This window comes from Phacochoerus africanus, chromosome 3, assembly GCF_016906955.1.
Source record: "Phacochoerus africanus isolate WHEZ1 chromosome 3, ROS_Pafr_v1, whole genome shotgun sequence".
NCBI classification, from domain to species: domain Eukaryota; kingdom Metazoa; phylum Chordata; class Mammalia; order Artiodactyla; family Suidae; genus Phacochoerus; species Phacochoerus africanus.
Window position 1 is genome coordinate 199783243 of NC_062546.1, and position 22120 is coordinate 199805362.

General features: G+C 45.4%; 1 protein-coding gene across 1 annotated transcript; it reads left to right on the forward strand.

Annotated features, from left to right (window-relative positions):
• Nucleotides 1–223: 223 nt before the first annotated feature.
• Nucleotides 224–19185, forward strand: SPP2 (secreted phosphoprotein 2). The gene is made up of 7 exons (XM_047770515.1): nucleotides 224–310; nucleotides 410–534; nucleotides 8873–8995; nucleotides 10077–10184; nucleotides 15781–15835; nucleotides 16588–16638; nucleotides 19100–19185. The coding sequence occupies exons 1-7, from the start codon at nucleotides 244–246 to the stop codon at nucleotides 19183–19185; spliced, it is 615 nt and encodes a 204-aa protein (XP_047626471.1). The 5' UTR covers nucleotides 224–243.
• The last annotated feature ends 2935 nt before the right edge of the window (nucleotides 19186–22120 follow it).

Genomic DNA, 22120 nt, shown 5'->3' on the forward strand with positions numbered 1-22120 from the left:
AGTCCCGTGGTGAGGTTGAAATTTCAAAAGTGGCCCCAAACTGGACCTTTCCACAGGAAGAGCCAGCAGAAAATATTGACTCTTCGGGATCAATTATTTCTGTTAAGGCTGCCGTCTGCTCCAGTCAGAGAGAGAGAGCAAGCCAGGTCACATTTGATAAAGAGCTGTTTTCAGGGCGACCTGTGGCCCCCAAAGGCACAGGGACAGTCTCCCTGGCTCTGAACTGAAGCTGTTCTTCCCACCATGGAGAATAGGGCGATGAGGATGCTGGCGATGTTTGTCCTGGGAACGAGCTTCTGGTCCTGTGCAGGTAAGGGGCTCAGAGGCAGGGCCACCTGCACCTAATGATGTGGAGCTGCCCCACCCGTGTGCCCTGCCTCACCGTGTCCCCGCGTGCTTGGGCGTCCAGGTTTTCCCGTGTATGACTACGACCCATCTTCCCTGAGGGAGGCTGTCGGCGCCTCCGTGGCCAAAGTGAATTCCCAGTCGCTGAGCCCCTATCTGTTTCGGGCCTTCAGGAGCTCACTAAAAAGGGTAAGTGCCCCTTTTGTCTTCTCTAATCCTCTTTATTCTTCCTTCTGGTTTTCTTTCTTTTGTCATTTTGGGTGTACGACATTTCTTTTTGGTCTTTTTGGGGCCTCACCCATGACATATGGAGGTTCCCAGGCTAGGGGTTGAATTGGAGCTGCAGCCACTGGCCTACACCACAGACACGGCAACACCAGATCCGAGCTGCATCTGTGACCTATATACCACAGCTCACAGCAACGCCAGATCCTTAACCCACTGAGCGAGGCCAGGAATCGAACTCACATCCTCATGGATACTAGTCAGATTCATTTCCACTGAGCCTCCATGGGAACACCTGGGGGGTACAAAAATACTTAAATTTCAACTGAAAATGTTTCCAGTTTAAAATGAAGTTAAAGTTTTCCAGTTTAAATTTAATTTTTCATGGAAAAAATTTCCAGTTTAAACAGATAGTAGCTGCTCAGCTCCCTTACACTGTTTTGTTTTGGGTTTTTTTTTTGTTTGTTTGTTTGTTTTGATAGAGAAAGGATTTAATTGCTATTATTGTCATAAAGCTTTCAGAGCTCCTTTGCAAGCCTGATTCTTCTGCCGTTTTCTTCCCTCTGGCCTCATTTCCTATTTCCAGATGTTACCCTCCGCATATCCTGCTTCTGTACCCAAAGTCCCCATGGTTCCTCTTAAGATGTTTTATTAAAAACTGCCTATTTATTAGAAATAAGGCTTTTTCCAGTTCAGTTGTTCTGCTCCTAATACTTAGAGGAAATAAATTCTGGCTTTTGAGCCAAAGAAAGCCACTTTCCTTTGTCAGTTTGGTAATAGTCTGTTTCCTGTTATCTTTGGGAAATGGAAAAAGATGAATTTTCATGGGCTTCCAATGACTACGGCTGTGATTGCCAAAGAAAGAGACAGAAACATCCTTCAAAGGAAATGAGAAACGAGGTAGCAGTTGGCCTCCCTCTTAGCTGGGCCCCAGGTGATTTCACTGCTTGTTCATCATCCTGTGTAAGGTGGGAGCAGAAATACCTGCCAGCGAGTTTAGGTTAAGATGGGAGGTGAGCAGGTTCTAGAAAGTTCCAGGTCCTATGAATTAGAACTTGCTGCAGCCAGGATGCCTGGAAACTGGGAACCACATGGACACGGCCAGGGGTCCAGGCAGCAGCTGCTTCCTCGCAGAGGCCCAAAGGCTGGATTCCTCTCCACCTGGTGGTCGTCTCTCCCATCCCTGCTGGGTGCTACCCTAGGGTGCAACTTGTTTGCTCCCTCTCCTTCTCCTCCTGTGAAGGTCACACAGGTCACAGCTTCTTAGATCCAGTCCATATAGTGCATTCATCTTGACCCTTCCTTTTCAGAAACTGGCCCCATTTCTCCCATCCAGATTCCCAGGAAATTAATCGAATTGTCCCAGTTATCTTTTCTAATTGGGCCATAGGTCACGAAGATGATGCTGTAGCTAGGCGTCCAGCCCAGAAGCAGGCTGTTGTGGCCACAGTGAGATCACTTGGGCTGGACGTGCAGGTGCAGGTTTGGCCAGCTGCCAAGCTGAAGGGTGAGTTCCCTCTAGTAGTGTAATAGAAAGTATATCTCCCTTGCACATGGCTCTGCTGGCCTCCGTCTTTCACACTGAATGAAATCCGTGTGTGGTGTGGTGGAATTGGTGTCCTCTTGCCAATAAACAGTTTAAATTTACTTGCGATTTGGCTAGTTCTCACTACAGACAAAAGTTAGTAGTTAATTAAAGGCATAAGAGCATGAGGACAGTTCCCCAAAAAGTCAGTTCCTGACACCATGGAAATCTTGTCCGTGGAGATGGGCTGGCGTGAGGTGTAGTCGCCAGAGCTCATTTGAGCCTGTGAACCATCTTGGTATCCAAGACCTGAGCCCAGACACAATGGCACCTTATGTATGCGGGTGTGTGATCCTTAATGAGAACACACTCAGGAGGAGGTGCCTCTCCACCTCCTGCGTGCCGATCTTCCATCTGAAAGTCTGCCTGTTCTTGCTTCTCCCCAGCCTTTACTCATTACTCAAATTCATCAGCCAAGTTATATTCACCATGTCTCTTCCATGAAAAATTCCTTTCTTCTCCCAGTGGAAGGAAAACCCTCCTCCTTTGATCTGTCCTGGTGATGTTTCTATCTTCTCAGAAGTGGTTCACATTTTGCTTTATTGTATGTGTTAGTTACACCTTCTACAAATGCCCTAAAGATGGCCCCAAATGGGCCAATTCCTTCCATGCCAGGAGACATGAAAGTTCCCCCCAGAGCTATGCAAAACCCTTAAGAAAGAGATGAAGGAACAGATCATTGGCACAGAGCATACGAAACAATTCACTGAAGGAGAAGCACAAAAGGGCTCAACACATTTGGAAAAAGACTTCACCTCTCTGATAGCCAACAAAATCAGAATTAAAATAACAAGGTAGAAAGGAAGAAAAACAAAGTGAAAAGGAAATCGCCAGCAGTGCTAGAGAGGGTGTGATGAGGTAGAAGTATCTTTGGAAAGTGATTTGGAAATATGTATTAAGCATATTTATAAACACATTCAACACTGAAAATAAATATTTATAACATTTGATCTCATAGTTTCATTTCTAGGAGCATGCCGAAAGGCAATGATGGTTTGGTCATGTTTGTGGATGTGTGGGAGATTTGGGTTAGAGGTCAGTGGACTTAGGGAGAAGGGTTAGGCCCAGCTACTTTATCCCGGAGTTTGCTTTAGAAGTCCAGTGGTTCTCAGCCCCATGGCACATCAGCATCATCTGGGAGATTGAAATATTCCTGATGTCCAGGAGGGACGATGATGAATGAAATCCTAGTCTAGGGGGTGGGGCTCATATTCTTAAATGTTTCCTGGTCATCCTACTATGGAGTCACGGTTAACGACAGTTACTGTCCAGGGGCTTTGGACTCCTTTAATCAAGAGAAATTGATAAAAGGCCAGAAAAGAAATTCAGGCCAGGCTTTATCAGAACTTAGGCTGCAGCACAAGGGAGTGAAAAGTAACAGGTTCCTTGCTCACTCCCTGAGGGGCAGGGAGGTGGTCCTTTAAATGGGGTGAGGGTGTGGCAGGTCTAGGGGTCAGGTTGGAGGGGCGGCTTGGTGGTCTGCCCACCCCCTGGTGGTGCTCTGTGCTGGGATCATGCACAGTCCCCTGCCTTTGCTCCCAACACCTCCAAAATGGCACTGGGTTTTTGGGTCTTTTTGTATCTTGTTGTTCATAATAGGCCTCAACTGCACATGTGTATAGTTATTTTTAGTCCCTTATAGTTTCTTTGTATCTGTTGCTCAGCAGATGTTTGTCCAGGTACAAGCACTGCAACAAAGAGTTCCAGGTCCCAGGTCTCAGTCTTTCTCAGAGCTACTGGGTTTTACCACAGACCTGGACCACATACCCCTGAAACTGACAGCCCTGATGGCCTGAACCCAGCCAGAACACAGATTGGGACTTGAACCCATGTGCCGGGATGCAAACCCAGCCCAAACCCAGACTGCGGCTTGAACCCACGTTTTAAATTAGCACTCACCCAATGTCTGGACTTACTGAGGTTCAGGGTCTTCATGCCTCCACGCAGAAGGAATTCAGCGAGAGACAAAGTGATAGGAAAGAAATAGATTTATTAAGATACGGCTCTTGTGAGAGATGCCAGCCGGCGGGCAAGGAGGGTCTGCCCTGAGGATCCGGTGGGCTACAGTTTTATCATCCAAGGGGAGTGGGGGTTGGAAAAACCCGCCTCTTCCTCTCTGGGAGTAGTAGCTCCTCCTTGGTATCAGGTAAGATGCCTATTCAAATCAGCAGAAGGGCAGTCCTCACACTCCTGCTCTTGGTTTGAATCTGAATGCAGCCCTCAGCCCATCCGCGAACTAACAACCAGAGGCACTTCTCGCACCTCCACTAGTCAAGCAAGCCTGCCTTGTGCTGATGGCTTTTTTGAGCAATTTGTAACTTACAGTGATCTCCCAAAGTCCCCTAGGTTTCCCTCTCTGTCTATGATCCTTTATTGGGACTTCGACAACTACCTATGCCGACTCCATCCCTGTCACCCTTGCAACTGATTTTAAATAACTTAGCTCTCAGGCTCTACATTTAAAAAAAAGATGGGAAAGCCTGGGGGCTTCAGCCGCAATGATTTCCTAACTCCATCATGGACCCTAAGCTCACTTGGACTGGTCCCTCCATGGACACGAGAGAAAGGAAAGGCAGACACAGGCCCTCTGCTGGGGGCGAGCAAGAGAGAGGATGGACAAGGCTCTATTTCCCTGGAGTTCAGATTCCACTGTGGAGAGGGAGGAAGAGAGAGGGAGAGGCGGGAAGGGAATGAAGACAGAATGGGGTGCAAATTATGTAAGTAAGTGAAGGTAGTTTCAGAGTGGAGAGTCTGTGGAGAAAATAAAATAGAGTGATGGATATAGATGGGCCTGAGCTGGGGCTGGGGCTGCTCTCCGATGGGGAGGAGTCTCTATGGAGGCGCCTTGTGCTAGGACTCACTCACTGACAAGAACTTCCCACCAGACCCTCTGCAGGGGTAGGGGAGGGATTTAAGTAGAGCTCAGGAAGCCCTTCTAAGACCTCTGCAGCTGGTGCATGGAATGGAGTGCGAGAGAGGAAGCCCAGACCGTGACTGTAGGATGCAGGAAGTAACCATGGCAACTGAGCCTCTTGGTGCAGGGTGGGTGGGGAGTGGATGGACCCCAGGGCATTAGCTGCAAAGCCGTGGACGCTCTGGGATCCTTTGTGTGTCCATTTTTACCTTTCCTCTTCTTTGCCTTTTTTCTTTCTGGCTTTCTCCATGATTCTAGGTAGCTATACCTGAGCTTTATTTTTTTGTCCAAAATAAGGGCTTGTTTTGAAAAACCTATATGATCACTGTGTTAGTCTTCTCCAGAGAAACAGAATTGAGAGGGGGAGAAAAACAGAGAGAGAGCGAGAAAAACAGAGAGAGAGACAGAGAGATTTCGTTTAAAGAATTGGCTCATGCTATTGTGGAGGTTTGATAAAGCCAAAATCTGCAGGTGGAGGTTACAGGTTGGAGACCTAGGGGAGAACCGATGCTGTAGTTCATATCTGAAGGCTGTCAGGTGGCAAACTCCTTCCTGCTCAGGGCAAGGTCAGTCTTGGTTCTACTCAGATCTTCAACTGACTGGCTGAGGCCCACCCATATTAAGGAGGATAATTTGCTTTACTCAAAGTCCACCACTTTTAATCTCATGCAAAACACCATCACTGAAACACCCCCGATTAATATTTAACCACATATCTGGACACTGTGACCCAGCTAAGCTGACACATAAAACTAAACATTATAATCTCTAAGAAGAATTTTGATGCATTTTTATGGCTTGTTTATTTTTACTTCTCTTTGAAATTAAAAAATAATCGAAATATACTCCTTATAGAGAGTCAAAAGACACAATAAGAAAGAGAAAACCAAGTTTAACATCCTTTACTCAGTCCTCTGAGACAACCACTGAGCACATGTGGCCAAATGTCTTTTTGGATGTTTCCTCTTTATATGTGGATATAAAATGTATTTTTTAAGAAGAACAGAACCACACTGCAACAGCAAGTGTAAAGTGCCGTAATTTATTTCAGCTGTGATGCTGGGTTGGGGATTTTCTCCAGCTGATCCCTTATTGTTGAATATTTGGGTTACCCTACCTTTTTTCAAATAATACAGAGCAGAAATTCACTGGCTGAAAGTAAAGGCAAATGAAAACACAAAGCTGCTAGGCTTTTCTCCAGATTCTGGAAAGCGTGCTTAAAAGTGCTTACCTTTGCAAAAAAGGTTGCAAAATCATCTCATGGTTCAATAAAATTATCAGTATCCCCAAACCTCACATCTTCATCTTTTTAAACTGAGCTCTTGTCTTGCCAGTTTGCACTCATCAAATTGCATCAGGGGAAACTGTGGAAGCATGATCTAGGGGGAAGAACACTCACGATGGGCTCTGGCTGACAGAGAGGTTTTAATTTTCTTATGAGATTCAGATTTAATATCTAATATTTTAAAATGATAAATAAACAACAATGGCAAGGCTGAGTTTTTTTTTTTAAATCTTTGTTGTTTTAAAATTATGTATGTATGTATGTATGTATTTTGGCCACACCCATGGCTTGTGGAAGTTCCTGGGCCAGGGATGGAACCCAAGCCACAGCAGTGACAATGCTGGGTCTTTAACTACTAGGCTACCAGGGAACTGCCACAATGCTGAGTTTTCAGTCCTACTTATTTTCAGAAAACTATGCTTATATCAACACTCTTCATCCTGTGTCAGAAAGAGACACAAAGCCCAGCCATCCCGAGCCTGGAGCTTGTCACTTATTTCCCCGTGAATGTATGGACAAATCAAATTTGCCACAAGGTGGGCTCAAGAACTGGCAGGGAAGGGGTCTTTGGAGCCTGAGGTGCTGTCAGGCAGTGGACCACAGCGGGCTCCCTCCCAGCCCCCTGCTGCCGTTGTGTCCTTGCCCCCCAGTGTTCTCCTTGTGGCAGCCTGGGTGACTCAGATCTTATCTTTAAAACACTCTGAGAACTTCTCATTGCCATGAGAATAAAATCAAAAGAGCTTCCCATGGGCTAGAAGACCATAAACTACCCAGCACACCACATCTCTCCACCTTCAGGGGATATGGTTTTCCTCTTGTTCATTTTTTTTTGTTTTTTGGTCTTTTTGCCATTTCTTAGGCTGCTCCTGTAGCACATGGAGGTTCCCAGGCTTGGGGTCGAATCGAAGAGCCACGGCAACGTGGGATCCGAGCTGCGTCTGCAACCTACACCACAGCTCATGGCAATGCCGGATGCTCAACCCACTGAGCAAGGCCAGGGATCGAACCCGCAACCCCATGGTTCCTAGTCGGATTCGTTAACCACTGAGGCACGATGGGAACTCCTCCTTTTGTTCATTTGCTTCGTCACCATAGCTGGGCTTGTTCTGCCCTAGGACACTGGCTCTGCTTTTTCCCCACACGATGGGTTTCTTCCCATCCTTTCAAGTCCCAGCTTAAACTTGCCTTCCTTGTGAGGATTTCTCAGGGCACCCCCTCTAAAGTATCTGCTGCCCATCAATCCCCATGACCCTGTGGTTTTGTCCCTTCATAGCACCACAGACATCTGGAAGGTCCTTTTTTTAGTTTTCTTTCATGCATTTGCTGTGTGGCGCCCCCCGGACCCCACCCCGGAATCTAATCTCCGTGGGATCTTTCACGGTCTGTCTCTGGTGATGGGCACACAGTGGGCACTGAATAAGTCACAGGACTTCCGTGTCATCAGAACGGCACTCAACAGGAAGTTTGGAAGCTTCCCGGCATCCCACCCTTGGCTGAAAGGAGTGGAAAACTGTGCAAACACATTCATAGATGCAAACTGATCAAGCAGGAAGTGGGGCTGGACAGCACTGTGCAGCGGAGAGGGACTAGCCCCTTTCTTATATCAGGGATTATTAAGAAAGCATGGTGCATGCTTTCAGGAAATGGGCACTTAAAATACATACAGTTGATTCTTGGTATTCGCAGTAGTTACATTCCATAAAGACTGTGCCAACACTGAATCAGTGAATCCTGGGGAAATTCGGGGTTCTGTCAACTGATCAATATAGGACCTTGTTTTATGTGTATTTCCCTTTAAAGAATTATTTAATGTATGCGCTGGTTCGCCAACATTGAGCTGACTGTACCAGCACTCTAACCCAGGCCTGAACAAATCTAATGCATATCTTTTCTCTGTAAGGCACATCTCAGCCTTCCTGCACTTAGGACACTAGACAGCATGTCAGCACGAGGCTAGGGGGCCACAGAAAGATCACCAAGGAAAAGCACAGAAATGAGGAAAACGTGGCATTAAATAGACCATGAAAATGACTTGTGGACAGGCTGGGAAACAGACAAGGAGGCCGGCCTGACCTCGTCTGACCCCAGCTGGGAGCACATGCACCAGGGACTCAAGTTCTTTGCCTCCTTTTGCGTGTCCGCGAATGACTGTGGAAGCACCCCGTACGGATGTGGGGTTATCCCTACCTTTGAGCAAGGAGGTACATCCACAAATAGGGACGTTTTTAAATAAGGAGGATCCATTGCAAATGTGAGTCATGAGATGCGACGTTTAGCTTGGGCTGAGGACACCTGAGTTCTGGTCCCACTGTCTCAGTTCTGTGAGCCTTCAGACCAGCACTTCTTCTCTGGTCTTCAGAAAGCAGGTGTGGAACCAGAACCGGGCGATTGCCACGACCCCTTAAAGCTTTTGTGGTGGAAGCTTCTGTCCCTGTTTCCTCCTTGTGCAGAGAGACACCTGTAGCCTGCAGCCTTCGGAAACACATCAGTGCCAAACTGACGCTTTGTTCTTGTGAAGGTCAATGTGCTGGGTGAGGACAGCTTGAGCATGGACATCGAGTTTGGCATTCGAGAGACGACATGCAAGAGGGATTCTGGAGAAGACCCCGCCACCTGTGACTTCCAAAGGGGCTACTTCACGGTAGGTGTCAGGGGAAGGTTCCAGCCTGGAAACCCATCCAGGTAGCTTCTGTCTTCTCGCATGAGCTGGAGCTGATTGAGAGTCACAAAGGCTTGGCCACTGCCTGAGTCCGGCTACCCTTGGAGGTACCACTAACAGAGTCTTGAGCGGAGGTCTTGAGTTTCGGCGTTTGTAACTATAATCCCGGCAAACTGTATTTGTGCATGCTGCCTCAGTTTTCCATTCTTTAAAATGGGGATAATGATGATTCCAGGCAACGTAAATACCAAGAGGCCAATAGCAAAGCAAAATCCCAGCGGCATTTCAAATTCTATTTTAAATGAATTTAAAATGCCAACTGTGTTCCTGGTGTGAATTGCATTTTTTGTAGCTGACTGTTGTATAAAATCTGCCTCCCCTATCAGCTTGGGCTCCGTGGGGGACAGGACCATGGCATGGGCACTTTTGTATCCCCAGTGGCCAGCATGTGGCCCCGCGCTTGGTAAACCCCAGAGGCAGGAGCCCACCTGCACAGGCCAGCACCCTCCCCTCAAATCTGCTCTCTGAGGCAGTCATGTTCAGATGGATGAGGTTTGTGGGTTTTGTTACTTTATCAGTTTGAACATGTTTTGGTTGCTTCACACTGGTGTCAATTCTGAAATGAGGATCATTTTTTTTTTGCCGTTTCCTGAGACTTTCCGCTGTGACTCTGTTTCACAAAAATCCCAAACTCAGGTGTTGCTAGCATCTGATCTAACAAAACCTGAGGCCAGGGGAGGGCAGAACGGAGTCTTTTGGGGACCTTCCCATCTCTTTTTGTTCCAATGGGAAACCTTTCAAGGCAGCCCACTCAGAGCTCAGGAAGGGAGCATTTGCTTTCCCTGAGAACTTGTAATAAGTAAATGCCTAGAGAGCTGGAAATCATCATTTGTTTTTGCTTAGGTCTTTAGAAATTTTCATTTTGGAACAATGAATTGTCTCTGAATTTTTCCTTTCTGTCTGCCTCCTTGTATCCAGCCCTATGGTATTGCCTAGTTTTTTGGGTAGATCTAACCATTTCTATGAGCCGCCAGGCACAGAACTCATTTTTTCTCCTTTCCAGCCATCGGCCACCTGCAGAAGCACCGTGCAGATATCTGCTGAGAAGGTGCAGGATGTGTGGGTGCGTTGCCGCTGGTCCTCCAGCTCCGAGTCTAACAGCAGTGAAGAGGTATGGGCAGGGGCCTGGCATCCTTTGGGATGGCACCTCCTAGGGTCTGTGTGCGTCTGTGACAAGCAGAGGAGCTGGAACATCATCCAGTAGTGGAAAAGCACAGCGCTGCTTACTCAGCTGGCATCTCCCTTTAATACCTGCAATCTCATTCTTCATCCAAGTCTCTCTCCCTCTTTCCCCAAGACTTGGGACATGAGCTTCATGAGCTTCAAATAACAATCAGCAATCTTCAAAGTTTTAGATCTAAGTCGGCGCCTCACTACCTCTGTGGTTTAGTGGCGTGAAGACGGGCATTTTTGGTAGACCAGTGTTCAAAACTGTCTACCAGCTCTGGAGTCTGGGTCCAGATATTTAATTTCCATGCTCTGTAGCTTCTTCATCTGTTAAATGCCAGTAATAAAGACCACCTGTTAGGGTGTAGAGGAAACAGAGTAAGTTGATGCCCATGAAAGATCTGGTCCAGCACCTGGTACATAATAGGTGCTCAGTAAATGGCATGGCAGAGCTTTTTTCCTTCCACTGCTTTGGTATTCATCTGCAGTAATACTGTGAAGTCAAGAATATATACATTTCTGACTTGGAAGTAGGTTACTTATTTGTCTGTGTACTGACTGACTTCCTTACTAGAATGTGTATCTCATGAGGGCAGGGGAGGTTTGTGTGGTTGATCTAGGACAATGTTTAGTACAGGGTGGATGCTCATCAATACTTTAATGAATGCAAGTAAACGAAGGACGAAATTGTCAGGAACATATGCAGAGGAAGACTCTAGACTCTAACTTGGGATACAAATGTAACTGATACGTTAACGTTTATTTGTAACGAGATCGTATCTTTGCTATTTTTAAAAAAAGTCTCTACCATTCTGCAGATGACTCCATCCAACACCTTTCTCCACTCGTCTTTTTATTTGATTTTTCAAGATTTAATTCTGTAGTGAAAATTACGTGCAAAGAGAATACCATTTAAACTTTAAGAGTTATCCATAATAAAGTAAAATTCTCCTATTATTAACACACCCAGGTCTTACGTATTTAATGTGAAGGTCCGTTTTAGAATTAGGGAGGGATCGTACTCATGATTCCTGTGACTGGAATGGTTTCACTGTTGGGAGAACTCTGCAAAAACTTTCCGTGGAGCATAACCTTATTGAGTAATCTCCTTTTCACCGGCAACTTTTAAGGATCAACCCACCAGGTGATTTCTGGGTGATCTCCCCAGGATCCTATCTTCCTGGTGTTAAAGCAGGTAACTCAGGGTCTCCTTGTCTGACTCTGTGAAGTGTCCAGGAAGGGCGGTGCTGGCTTGCACCTGGCCAAGCTAACCCAGAAGTGACAAGGACCGAGCTTCATTTCCCAAGCATTCTGCACACGTTGATTTTGTGATTTATGTGGGAAAGCTAGTGGACAGTGAGGAACAAGACAGTACAGCTCTGGCCCTCGTGTAGACAAGTCTAGGGGTGTCCATCAAGTAGGGGGTCCCCTTCCTACCAGACAAGCATTGGGGGGCACGTAGTGAGAGGGTGGAAAGCGTGTGGGAGCAGAGCCAGCTTTCTTGGGGGACTGGAGGGTGGGTGCTGTCAGGACAAAGGGGACAGGCTATGAAGGGGAGGGAGGAAGCAATTCCAAGCACAGGGGAGAGCACAAGGGAGTTGCCTGAAGTGTGGGAGAAGCTCGGCAGATGGGTTGTAATGGACAGAAATCCATTATGATTAAGAACAAAATACAGAGAGAGGCATAGAGGTGGGGCTGGAGAGGACAACAGCCTGGTCAAGATGGAGTTTATGGGACATATGGTCATGTCAAGCATCCTTGGCTCGGAGTTCCCGCTGTGGCACAGGGGATTCAGAATCCGACTGCAGTGCTCAGATCTCTGCAGAGGTATGGGGTTCGATTCCCCTCCTGGCACAGGGGGTTAAAGGATCCAGTGTTGCCTCAGCTTAGGCTCGGAGTGGATCCCTGGCCCAGGAACTTCCATATGCTATGGGTGTGGCCATTAAAAAAAAAATCCTTGGCTTGATTCTGATAGCAATGGGGCTATGGAAAGGTTATAAGCAGGGTGGGGACAGTAGATGAAGAGAAGATTGGAGCTAGGTAAGAACAGGTGGGGGTCCCAGGAGGCTGGCAGGACAGGTGAGAGAGAATGCTAAGCAGAGCTAACACCTTCATGTTGCAGGATTCTTATACAGAGGACAGGACACTGAGACTTTTTGCCAGGAAGCAGCATTTTTTCGTGCCAGCACTGGCTCAGTGGATTCACATCCAAAGGCTGAACCCTGAATGCAGGGTTGTATATACCTTCTGTTATTTTCCCTTTTACATTTTGGTCCCTTTGTCCCCCTTATAAGATAACATACATTCTGTCAATTCTGGTTGATGGTCTGTTACAAAGTTGCACATGGATACTGATTATGTCTTGCTGCCGCAGAGTTACTCATGCGCACACAGATGCTGGTCATGCCAGGTTGCCTTCCCTTTGTCCTGGGAGGGCCCTTACCACACTAGGAATTAGTGGAGACTATTGAGAGAAATGGATGCTAGTTCTCCTAGGACCTTTAACACAATTGAAATTAATTTAATAAGTGCCCCCCCCCCCCTCATTTAAGCCTTCTTCCATCTCTGATTTGGGAAGCTGATCCTGATTGTTTGCACACCCCACAAACCTGCTGCAATTTCCTAATTGCAAAGTGAAAACTTCTCACTTTTCTTCCAAACCAAGTTTTGTAAGAAGACTCTGATATTAAGTTCCGTTAGCCCCTGAACAAAATAAGATTTTAAAATAAATGCCCTGGTTACTTTTCCTCAAAGATTAGGAGATTGTAAAAAATAATTATGAGCAAAGAAAAAAAAATTCTTAAAGAATTCTACAATTCAAAAGAAAGAAAAGAAAGCAGATGGAGATTTAAAGTCATTCCTGGAAACTCTAAAATAGATTTATTACAGGAAAAAGAAAGAAAATTAGAAAAGAGTTGTTAAACATTTTCAGTGAAATAAATGGTGATATTACAAACATGAAAGACAATTGACTGGGATGAATTAGACAGAGAACAAATCAATCATTGTTGGAAGTAGGGAAGAAAAGAAATCAAACTGAAAAAAAATCCCAGAGTAATGAAAATAAAGACCACTTGAAAAACATATGTAGAGTGTGAAAGAATTTCCAGAGAAAAGAATATAATCTAAAAAAGAAAAAAAAGATAGAAGCCATGGAGAATAAGACCCAGTATCCCAATTATAATGAAATAGAACTTAGCTCAGATGGAAAATATCTGATAAGGGTACAATGAGAGAAAGTGTCTCTAACATAAGAATTGTGTGGATTTCAGTTGTGGCTCTTCAGGTTAAGAACCTGACTAGTATCCCTGAGGATGTGGGTTCTATCCCTGGCCTTGCTCAGTGGGTTAAGGATCCGGTGTTGCTGTGAGCTGCAGCATAGGTTGCATCTGTGGCTCAGATATGGCATTGCTGTGGCTGTGGTGTAGGCCAGCAGCTGCAGCTCTGTTTCGACCCTTAGCCTGGGAACTTCCATATGCTGCAGGTGCGGCCATAAAAAGAAAAAAAAAAGGAAAAAAAAAGAAAAAAGAGAAAAGAAACGCCAGTACCCCTTACCTCATTGCTTATTCTCTCCGGAACCTCAATAATCACTTACCACGTTCTTTGTTTATGGATTTACCTTTTTTGGCCATTTTATATAAATGGAAACAGACAATATGTTCCTTTGTGACTAGTTTATTTCACTTAGCATGTTTGGAGGTTCATACGTGTTGTAGCATGTATTAGTACTTCATTCCTTTCCTTGTTGGAGGATAATCCATTGAAGGGGTAAACCGCATTCGATCAATCCACTCATGAGTTGATCAAAATTAGGGTTGTTTCTACTTTTTGGCTGTTGACAATGATGATGCTGTGTGCAAGTTTTTGTGTCGGCATACATTTTTTTTCCATTTTTTTTTGTTACTCAAGTGAATTTATCACATCTGTAGTTGTATAATGATCATAACAATCTGATTTCACAGGATTTCCATCCCACAGCCCAAGCACATCCCCCCACCCCCCAAACTGTCTTCTCCGGAGACCATAAGTTTTTCAATGTCTGTGAGTCAGCATCTGTTCTGCGAAGAGGTTCAGTCTGTCCTTATGTGTCGGCATACATTTTTATTTATCTTGGGTTTTTATCTACAAGTGGAATTTCTGTGTTATAAAATAACTCTATGTATAGGTTTTTGAAAAGCTGCCAGACTGTTTTGCATAATAGCTATACCACGTTACATTCCCACCAGCAATGTGTAAGCATTCCAGTTTCTACACAACCTTGTCAACACTTGCTATTGTCTGTCTTTTTTATTTTAGCCATTCTAGTGGGTATGAAGGGGTATCTCATTATGGTTTTGACTTACATTATCCTAATGAGTAACAATTAGCTATTTATATATCTTCTTTGGAGACCTGTCTACCTAAATCCTTTGCCAATTTTTAAATTGGGTTAGCTGTCTTTTTGTTGTTGAGTAGTATGTGTTCTTTATATATTTTGCATATAAGTTTCATCTCAAATATAGGATTTGCAAATATTTTCTCTCATCTGTAAGTTTATTTTTTTAATTTTGTTGATGGTGCCCTTTGAAGAACAAAAGTTTTAAAGTTTCATGAAGTCCAATTGATCTATTTTTTCTTTTGTTTGTGTGTGAGTCTGACATTTAGATCGATGGTCCATTTTGATTAGGAAGGGGTCCAGCTTCATTCTTTTGCATGTGAATATCCCAGCACCACTTGTTGAAAAGACTATTCTTTCCCCCACTGAACTGTGCCCCCTCTAGAATAAATAATCACTGTGATGGGGGCTGGCAGGCGAACCAGCTGTTCAGGAAGGAGGGAGTGATAGGAAGGTAGCCCAACACCTGGCAGAAAGGTTGTGAGCCTAGCAGCCACCTTACTTTGTGACTACTGCATGGTTTTTGGTGGCTTCGTGAAGACTACCTGTGTACACCTTTTCCTGCTGAACACAGGTGGGGCTTCAGAGAGAGAAAACTCCCACATTTTACTTAAACCCAGTCTATCTGCAAGTCCATAGAATGAGGGTCTGTCTTTCTCGTCCACAATATTCAGGAGTCATTCTGAGTCTAGTGGAAACCTTCTCATTTTTTTTTTTTTTTGCTTTTTTAGGGCCACACCCCAGCATATGGAATTTCCCAGGCTAGGGGTCGAATCAGAGCTGCCGCTGCCAACCATGGCAATGCAGGATCTGAGCCACGTCTTCAACCTACATCACAGCTCACAGAAACGCCATATTCCCAACCCACTGAGCGAGGCCAGGGATCGAACCTGGATCCTCATGGATTCTAGTCAGATTCGTTTCTGCTGCGCCACAATGGGAACTCCCCCTTCGCAGACAATTTTAACTTCATACAGTTTGCTCCTCCTCACCTGCTTTTTCACTTGTTCAATATCATATAAAGTTCTTTAATATGTTGTCTTATTTCCTTAAAATAAATTATAATAATCTGAGTCCTCCAGATAATATTTGCATTTTTTGGCAGTGTCTTTCCTTTTTTTACCTTTCATGTGCTGGGTCCATACGGATGCCTCAACTGGCTTAGATGATTTTTGGGGATATCTTGGGATCATCTACGCCAAGAAACAATTATCTCCGTGGTAAGTTGACATCTATTCTTTAAATATATATATCTTTTTTCATGAATCTTCATAGTGTAGCTTTCTGTCAGGGAGTCATTTAAAACTGAAACTATCTCTACATCACCTGTGAGCATTTACAGAAATTAGAGAAAATAAACATTTGCTTTTGCTCCTTTATGGATGCTAGGCAGTGATGACACACCTCTTCATTTAGGCAACTCTTCATATTTACACAGGCTTTTCTGTACATGGTTCTATGTCATGGCCCCAACATCGCTGTCAGGTAGGCAGGACAGATGTTGGGCTTTCCCATAAGAAGGTCCCCCCTTGAACATGCTTGTTCTCTCCTGCGTGCAGGACCAAAGTTATGGGGCCCATAATGATGTGTAGGTGGGAGGGTCTGGACTAAGCCTCATCTGACTAGTCGAGGCTGAATTCTGGAATCTTCCAGCCATGTGAACAGAGCTGACCATTGCTTTAAGAATCTTACTTGGGGAAGGGAGACCTTTCCTCTTTTCCCCTTCTTGTGTGGTCTGTCTTTTGAAGCGGGATTGGATTAGAGTTCTACGGCTTAGGAAACATTTTTACCTATTGGTAAACTAGGTAAATAGGAGGAGTCTTCCTCTTGGTGCTGATGAGAACAAAACTCTTTGGGGATCTCCCACTGCTTGTCTACTGGAGAGGCATGCTGGTGGCATCAGTAATAAAGCCATAGAACATTTCAGAAGTGAGCAGAGAGCTCTCACCTTTTGACCATTGGTGTGTTACAGGTCTCATTCCTGACATATCCAGAACCGAGCGATTTTATGAACGGTCACTTGGTAAGTGGCCTTGCTTTCTTCTGTATGACTCCCAACACATCCCTTTGTGATCAAGCCAGACTCTGCTGAAGTCATGTCATAGGAGATAAACCCGGCGTAAAAAATAATTTCAATGAAAAAGAAAAGAACAGTCCTGCATAAACGTGTTTTGCGAATCATTGAGAAGCTAACCTTGAGGTATTAAAACTCACTTAAAATTGATCAGGAATCAAAATATCAAAGCTGGTAATTCCTGTTGTGGCACAGTGGAAAGGACTCTGACTAGTGTCCATGAGGATGCAGGTTCAATCCCTGGCTTTGCTTAGTAGGTTTAGGATCCAGTGTGGCTATGAGCCGTGGTATAGGTCACAAGTGCACTTGGATCAGGCTGGCATCTGTAGCTCTAAGTCGAACCCTAAACTGTGAGCCTCCATATGCATGAGTGTGGCCCTGAAAAGCAAAAAAAAAAAAAAAAAAAAAAAAAAAAAAAATCAGAGCTGGCTCAGGAAATCAGAGCTTACCTCCCTCCTGTCCCACTCTAGAGCCTTTTCTAGAAAGCCTCAGCTCGTTTGAACTTCTCTTTGCCCTCCACCCTCATCCGTACTTTCCAGCCGGCCAAGTAGAACTAAGTTATTTTGTCTCTCCCTTTTATGATCGCTTTTCTCATTTAAACTTCATGATGGCTCTGTATGCCTCCCTTACACAGAAGAAATGAGCACTGTCTCATGGTGTTCCTTGTATCCGTCGAACACTTACCCTCTGAGTTGCTTGACGGATTTCTTCTTGCACTTCACAACCATCTTGTGAGGTGGCATGATGTTGCTTCCCATTTTATAGATGAGCAAGCGGAGGCTTCGTGAGTTTCTATAACACGGCCAATATAAGACTTTGATCCAGGTAGGAGGTGGCAGCAATAGGACTTTGAGTTAGATCTGTCAGATGCTAAAGCCTTGGTTTTTTCCACGGTGCTTTCCAGAAGAATTGTGAAATTCACTCTCTGATGAGAGGTTGCCATTAACCTGAATAACATAAATATTAATATTTCATTGAGCTCAGTGTCTGAGTCTCCTTAGGCTTACTCCAGTTTATTTGAAGTACGAAAGGTTACAATCTGAGTCTTACTTTTTTAAAAAAATGACCAAGTTTAGACCTCTTCTGAGGTATCACTTTGGGAGAAATACAGTTATTCTAACAAAGTGATCACATTTTTGAATTTTTTTTTCAATTGCCTTCAGAATCTGTGGCCTAGTCTTTTGAATCTCTGTAGTGGGGGAAATCATGGGTCCTTGGATTTAATTTTGGAAGTAGCTAAAAGCCGTTTGGAAAGACATCCAATTAATCAAATTAATAACCAGCTTCTGTGCATTAGGTATCTATTGCTCTGTGCCAAATTACCCCAATGCTTAACAGCTTAAAACAACAGACATTTATTTTCTCACAGTTTCTGGGTCAGGAACCCATCAGTCACTTAGCTGGGTGTTTCTGGCTCAGGGCCTCAAAAAGGCTGCAGACGAGATATTGACCGTGACTGTGATCTCATCTGAAGCCTTGACTGGGGCGGAGGGATCCACTTCCAAGGTTACTCACACAACTGCAGGCAGGAGGCCTCAGTTCCTCCTGGGCTATTGGATAGAAGGCTTTGGTTTCTAACATATGGGCTTTTCCACAGGGCTGTCTGCAGGTGCTCAAAACATAACAGCTAGCTTCTGCCGAAGAATATGACCAGAGAGACAGACAGACAGGGGAGAAGAGAGGAGAATGAGCAAGCCACAGGGCATCCAAGACAGACAGCAGTCTTTTATTGCCTAGTCTTGAAAGTGATATATCATCGTTTCTGCATAGTCTATTAATCGCACAGACCAACCCTGGTCCAGTGTGGGACGGAAGGTCCACCGTGGGAGGGAAGGTCCAGTGTGGGAGGGGAAGGTCCAGCATGGGAGGGAAGGTCCAAGCGTGTGAACACCAGGAGGCCGTCTTGGAGGCTGACCACCCCATTGGGGAAAATGCCATTTGGGACCAAAAAAATATTATGTGGTTATAAATGAATATGACTGATCCTTTTTATATGTCTCAGAAGGTAATTCCAGAGTTAAACTGTAAAAACCTTTTGGGGCTTGAGAACAGCATTGAGACAGATGTGCAGCCGTTGCAGAGATGGCTTTGAACATGACAATTCCATTTAATTCAACAAATGTGTGTGACAAGCCCTGGGCAGATCCCATGGAGGACTGAGCGATAAATGTGACAGTCCTTGCCCTCGGGGGCTTACAGCCGTGGGTTCAGCTGTGACACCATGCAGGCGAGAGTGAGGGAGAGCTTGACAAGGAAGATGAAGTCATCCTGTTCCTGGGGAGCCTCTTGGCCGTCAGGGCTCTGGTTGTGCTGGCCACAGCCCTCCTCGTTAATGCAGAGGCACACAGCCCGTGTTGTCTTAGGTTTGGATGTGAGTGACAGAGCCTGTTTATTCCCTTTCTATCTTCAGAGATCATGAGAAGATTCCCTCCTCCTGGAAATAGAAGTTACCCGAACCAGTGGCCCAGAGCAAGAACAAACACTGGCTTTGAGTAACAGCCTTGAGGTAAGGGACCACAGCTAAAAACACGTGTATTTAGAAACAGATACTACTGGAAGAGATGCCTTAAAACTGCAGCTCCTCCACGTCCAAACACCTGTAGTCCACTGTTCAGCTCCCCTCTGACCTTCCATCTTCTCTTCTCTCCACCCCGATTCTGATCCTCAATTATCTCGTCAGGTTTCTACCCTGTGGCGTTTGTCTGTGTTGCTGCTGATGTGATCAAACCTCTCCACTCTAAGAGCACACGAAGACACACAGCACATCTCCTTTCGTTGATCCGGTTTCCCCATCCCGGCAACTGCTGTCCCTCCCTCCCGCCTTCTCTCTCAGCTCCTTGACAAAACTGTGGTCCATGGCTGTGGCCCCAACCTCCCCGCCTCCCCTTCACTGCTCTGCTTTTTGCAAACTGGATGGCAATCCTGGGTAGCAACTGAAGCTGCCTTCCTCCTCTTGATCAGTAATTTAAGTCCTGGTGACCCTTTGTATGATCTCCTCAGCCCTTCTTTTCTCTTCTGTAGACTCCGTCATCTTGTCCCCTTGCCTGAATTGATCATGGATGTGCAGTGGTTTCCAGTTACCCATCACTCACCTCACTCTATCTCGACACCCAGGCCCTTACCTCAGCTGCCCGCTGAGAACCTGTGAACCTGTGCACTCCTGGAACTCAGCCTCCTCTTCAGCTCCCTGGCTTAACCAAAGGCATCACCATCTACTGAATTTTCTCCAGTTCAACATTTCTGAGGATCATTGGCTCTTCTTTACACTTTATCTTCTTCTGACATCCACAGGCGTCCGAGCCTGGGGCTTTTGCCCACAGAGTCCCTCTGGCTTTAGCCCATCATTTCATTACTGTCACCACTGGACTGTGTTCTTGCCTCAGGTCCTATCCACCTTGTGTGCGGTCCTCAGGTTTATCTGGAAACACAGAGGAGACCCTGATCCTTCTCCATTTAGTGCTCGCTTCACTTTCAGCACAAAGCGGGGGCAGATCCTGAGCCAAGAGGAAGAACAGCCTATTTGCCTCGGTGCTGTGGGCAACACACACCCAACACTAGGTGCCACTAAGTCTCATGGGGGTATACATTCCACTTACTGGGGATTGGTGCAAAGGCAGCTTTGTCTTTTTTAAGGCTCCTAAGTATTAAAGGGACACCATGAAGGGCACATTTAAAAGGAATCTTTGGGTGTCATTATAGATGTGGACTCAGTGCACATTCATTTTTACACACACACACACACACACACACACACACAGGTTAATTACGAAGCTTGGGCTTTCACGTGCTTTACAGTTTGCATAGTACTGTATGCCTTCAGAATAAAGTCCAAACTCCCTAGCAAAGAGACCTACAAAGGCCTTTGTGGCCCCTGCCCACTTCTCCAGCCTCATCTCTCCCAAGTCCACCAGCTCTGAAGCTCCTGCAGGGCTGAAATATTTGCAGTTCCTTCCCTGCGACCTCCTCCTGGACCATTCACCTGCCGAATTCTTCCTCCTCAAGATCTCAGCTCAGTAGTGCTTCTCCTGAGGGATCTCCCCAAATCAGAGATGTCCCTTTACGGGCCCCCCTAAAGTCCTCACCACAGGCCCTGCCATTGTCTATTTTCTCTCCGCTCCACCAGCCCCCAAGGGGAGGCAGGCATAACGTCAGTGCCAGCATCCCCCAGGGCCCTGCCCAGAGCCAGGCCTGCAGCAACCATTCAGGTTTTTGTTTTTTTTTTGAGTGGATGACAGACTCTTTCACTTTGGGTCCTTGAGCTTCTGTTATCAAAAAAGTCAGCTAAGCACAGTATGATTAATTTTTAACCACCTGAACTTGAAAGAGGTCAACTGACATTTCACCAAAATCGAAGGGAAATTTACCAGGGGGGTGTGGTGGAGGAGAGATGCAAATGGTAGGTTTTCTTTTTAATCTGTGTGCACCCTAAAAATAAAAACCAGCTTCATGCTGAGATCAAGAAAGTACTCATTACAAAGAAACAGACTCATCATATTCCTTTTTTACAAACTGAAGTCATTTCTTTTTGCTTTACAGAACATCCTGGGGGGGAAAGATAGAATTCTCAATGGACTGGCTGTATGTTACTGATTAGTGATTATATTGGATATACACACACACACACACACACACACATATACACACACTATGTACATACATATACACACGCATATATCCAAAAGTAAATTTATTATCTGATTTCTGTAAAGGAATTCATCACTTAGAAAGTGTCTCTTTAAAGGCAGCGCAGACTAAAGGCCAAACACTCCCTCCCTGGCCTGGATGTCGACCTTGACTTATGCCCCAGTTATATCTCTGCTCTCCCGTAACCCTCAGCAGGGTAGGTTTCCACACTGTGCTCCAAGTTTCCTAGAATCTTGACACAAGGCCAGCCCAAGGCGTCCAGTGATGAGACTAACCCACAGTGGCTGAAATCTGGTTCTGAGCCTTCTCTGCCGCTTAGGAGCTGTGGGAGTGATCCCTTAACCTCTCAGGCTCAGTCCTTCGGAGATTTATGATTTTTCTTTTTATGGCCACACTTGTGGTGTATGGAAGTTCTTGTGTTTGGGGTTGAATCAGAATTGAAGCTGCCGGCGTACACCACAGCCACAGCAACGCCAGATCCGAGCCGCATCTGTGACCTAGGCCAAAACTTGAGGCAACACCAGATCCTGAACCCACTGAGCAAGGCCAGGGATTGAACAGACATCAACACAGAGAAAACGTCAGGTCGTTAACCCTGAGCCACATTGGGAACTCCTATAATTTTTATTTGTTTTCATCCCTGCTGCGCCATGAGCTCCTTCAGGACGCGTTACCTTGTCATCCTTATTAAGGAGTTTAGTTTAAGGGCAAGAAAAATATGATTCATAATGTGTCTGTAGTCATTAATAACAATATCCTCTGTCTAGTTCAAAAAGCTAAAAAGCGT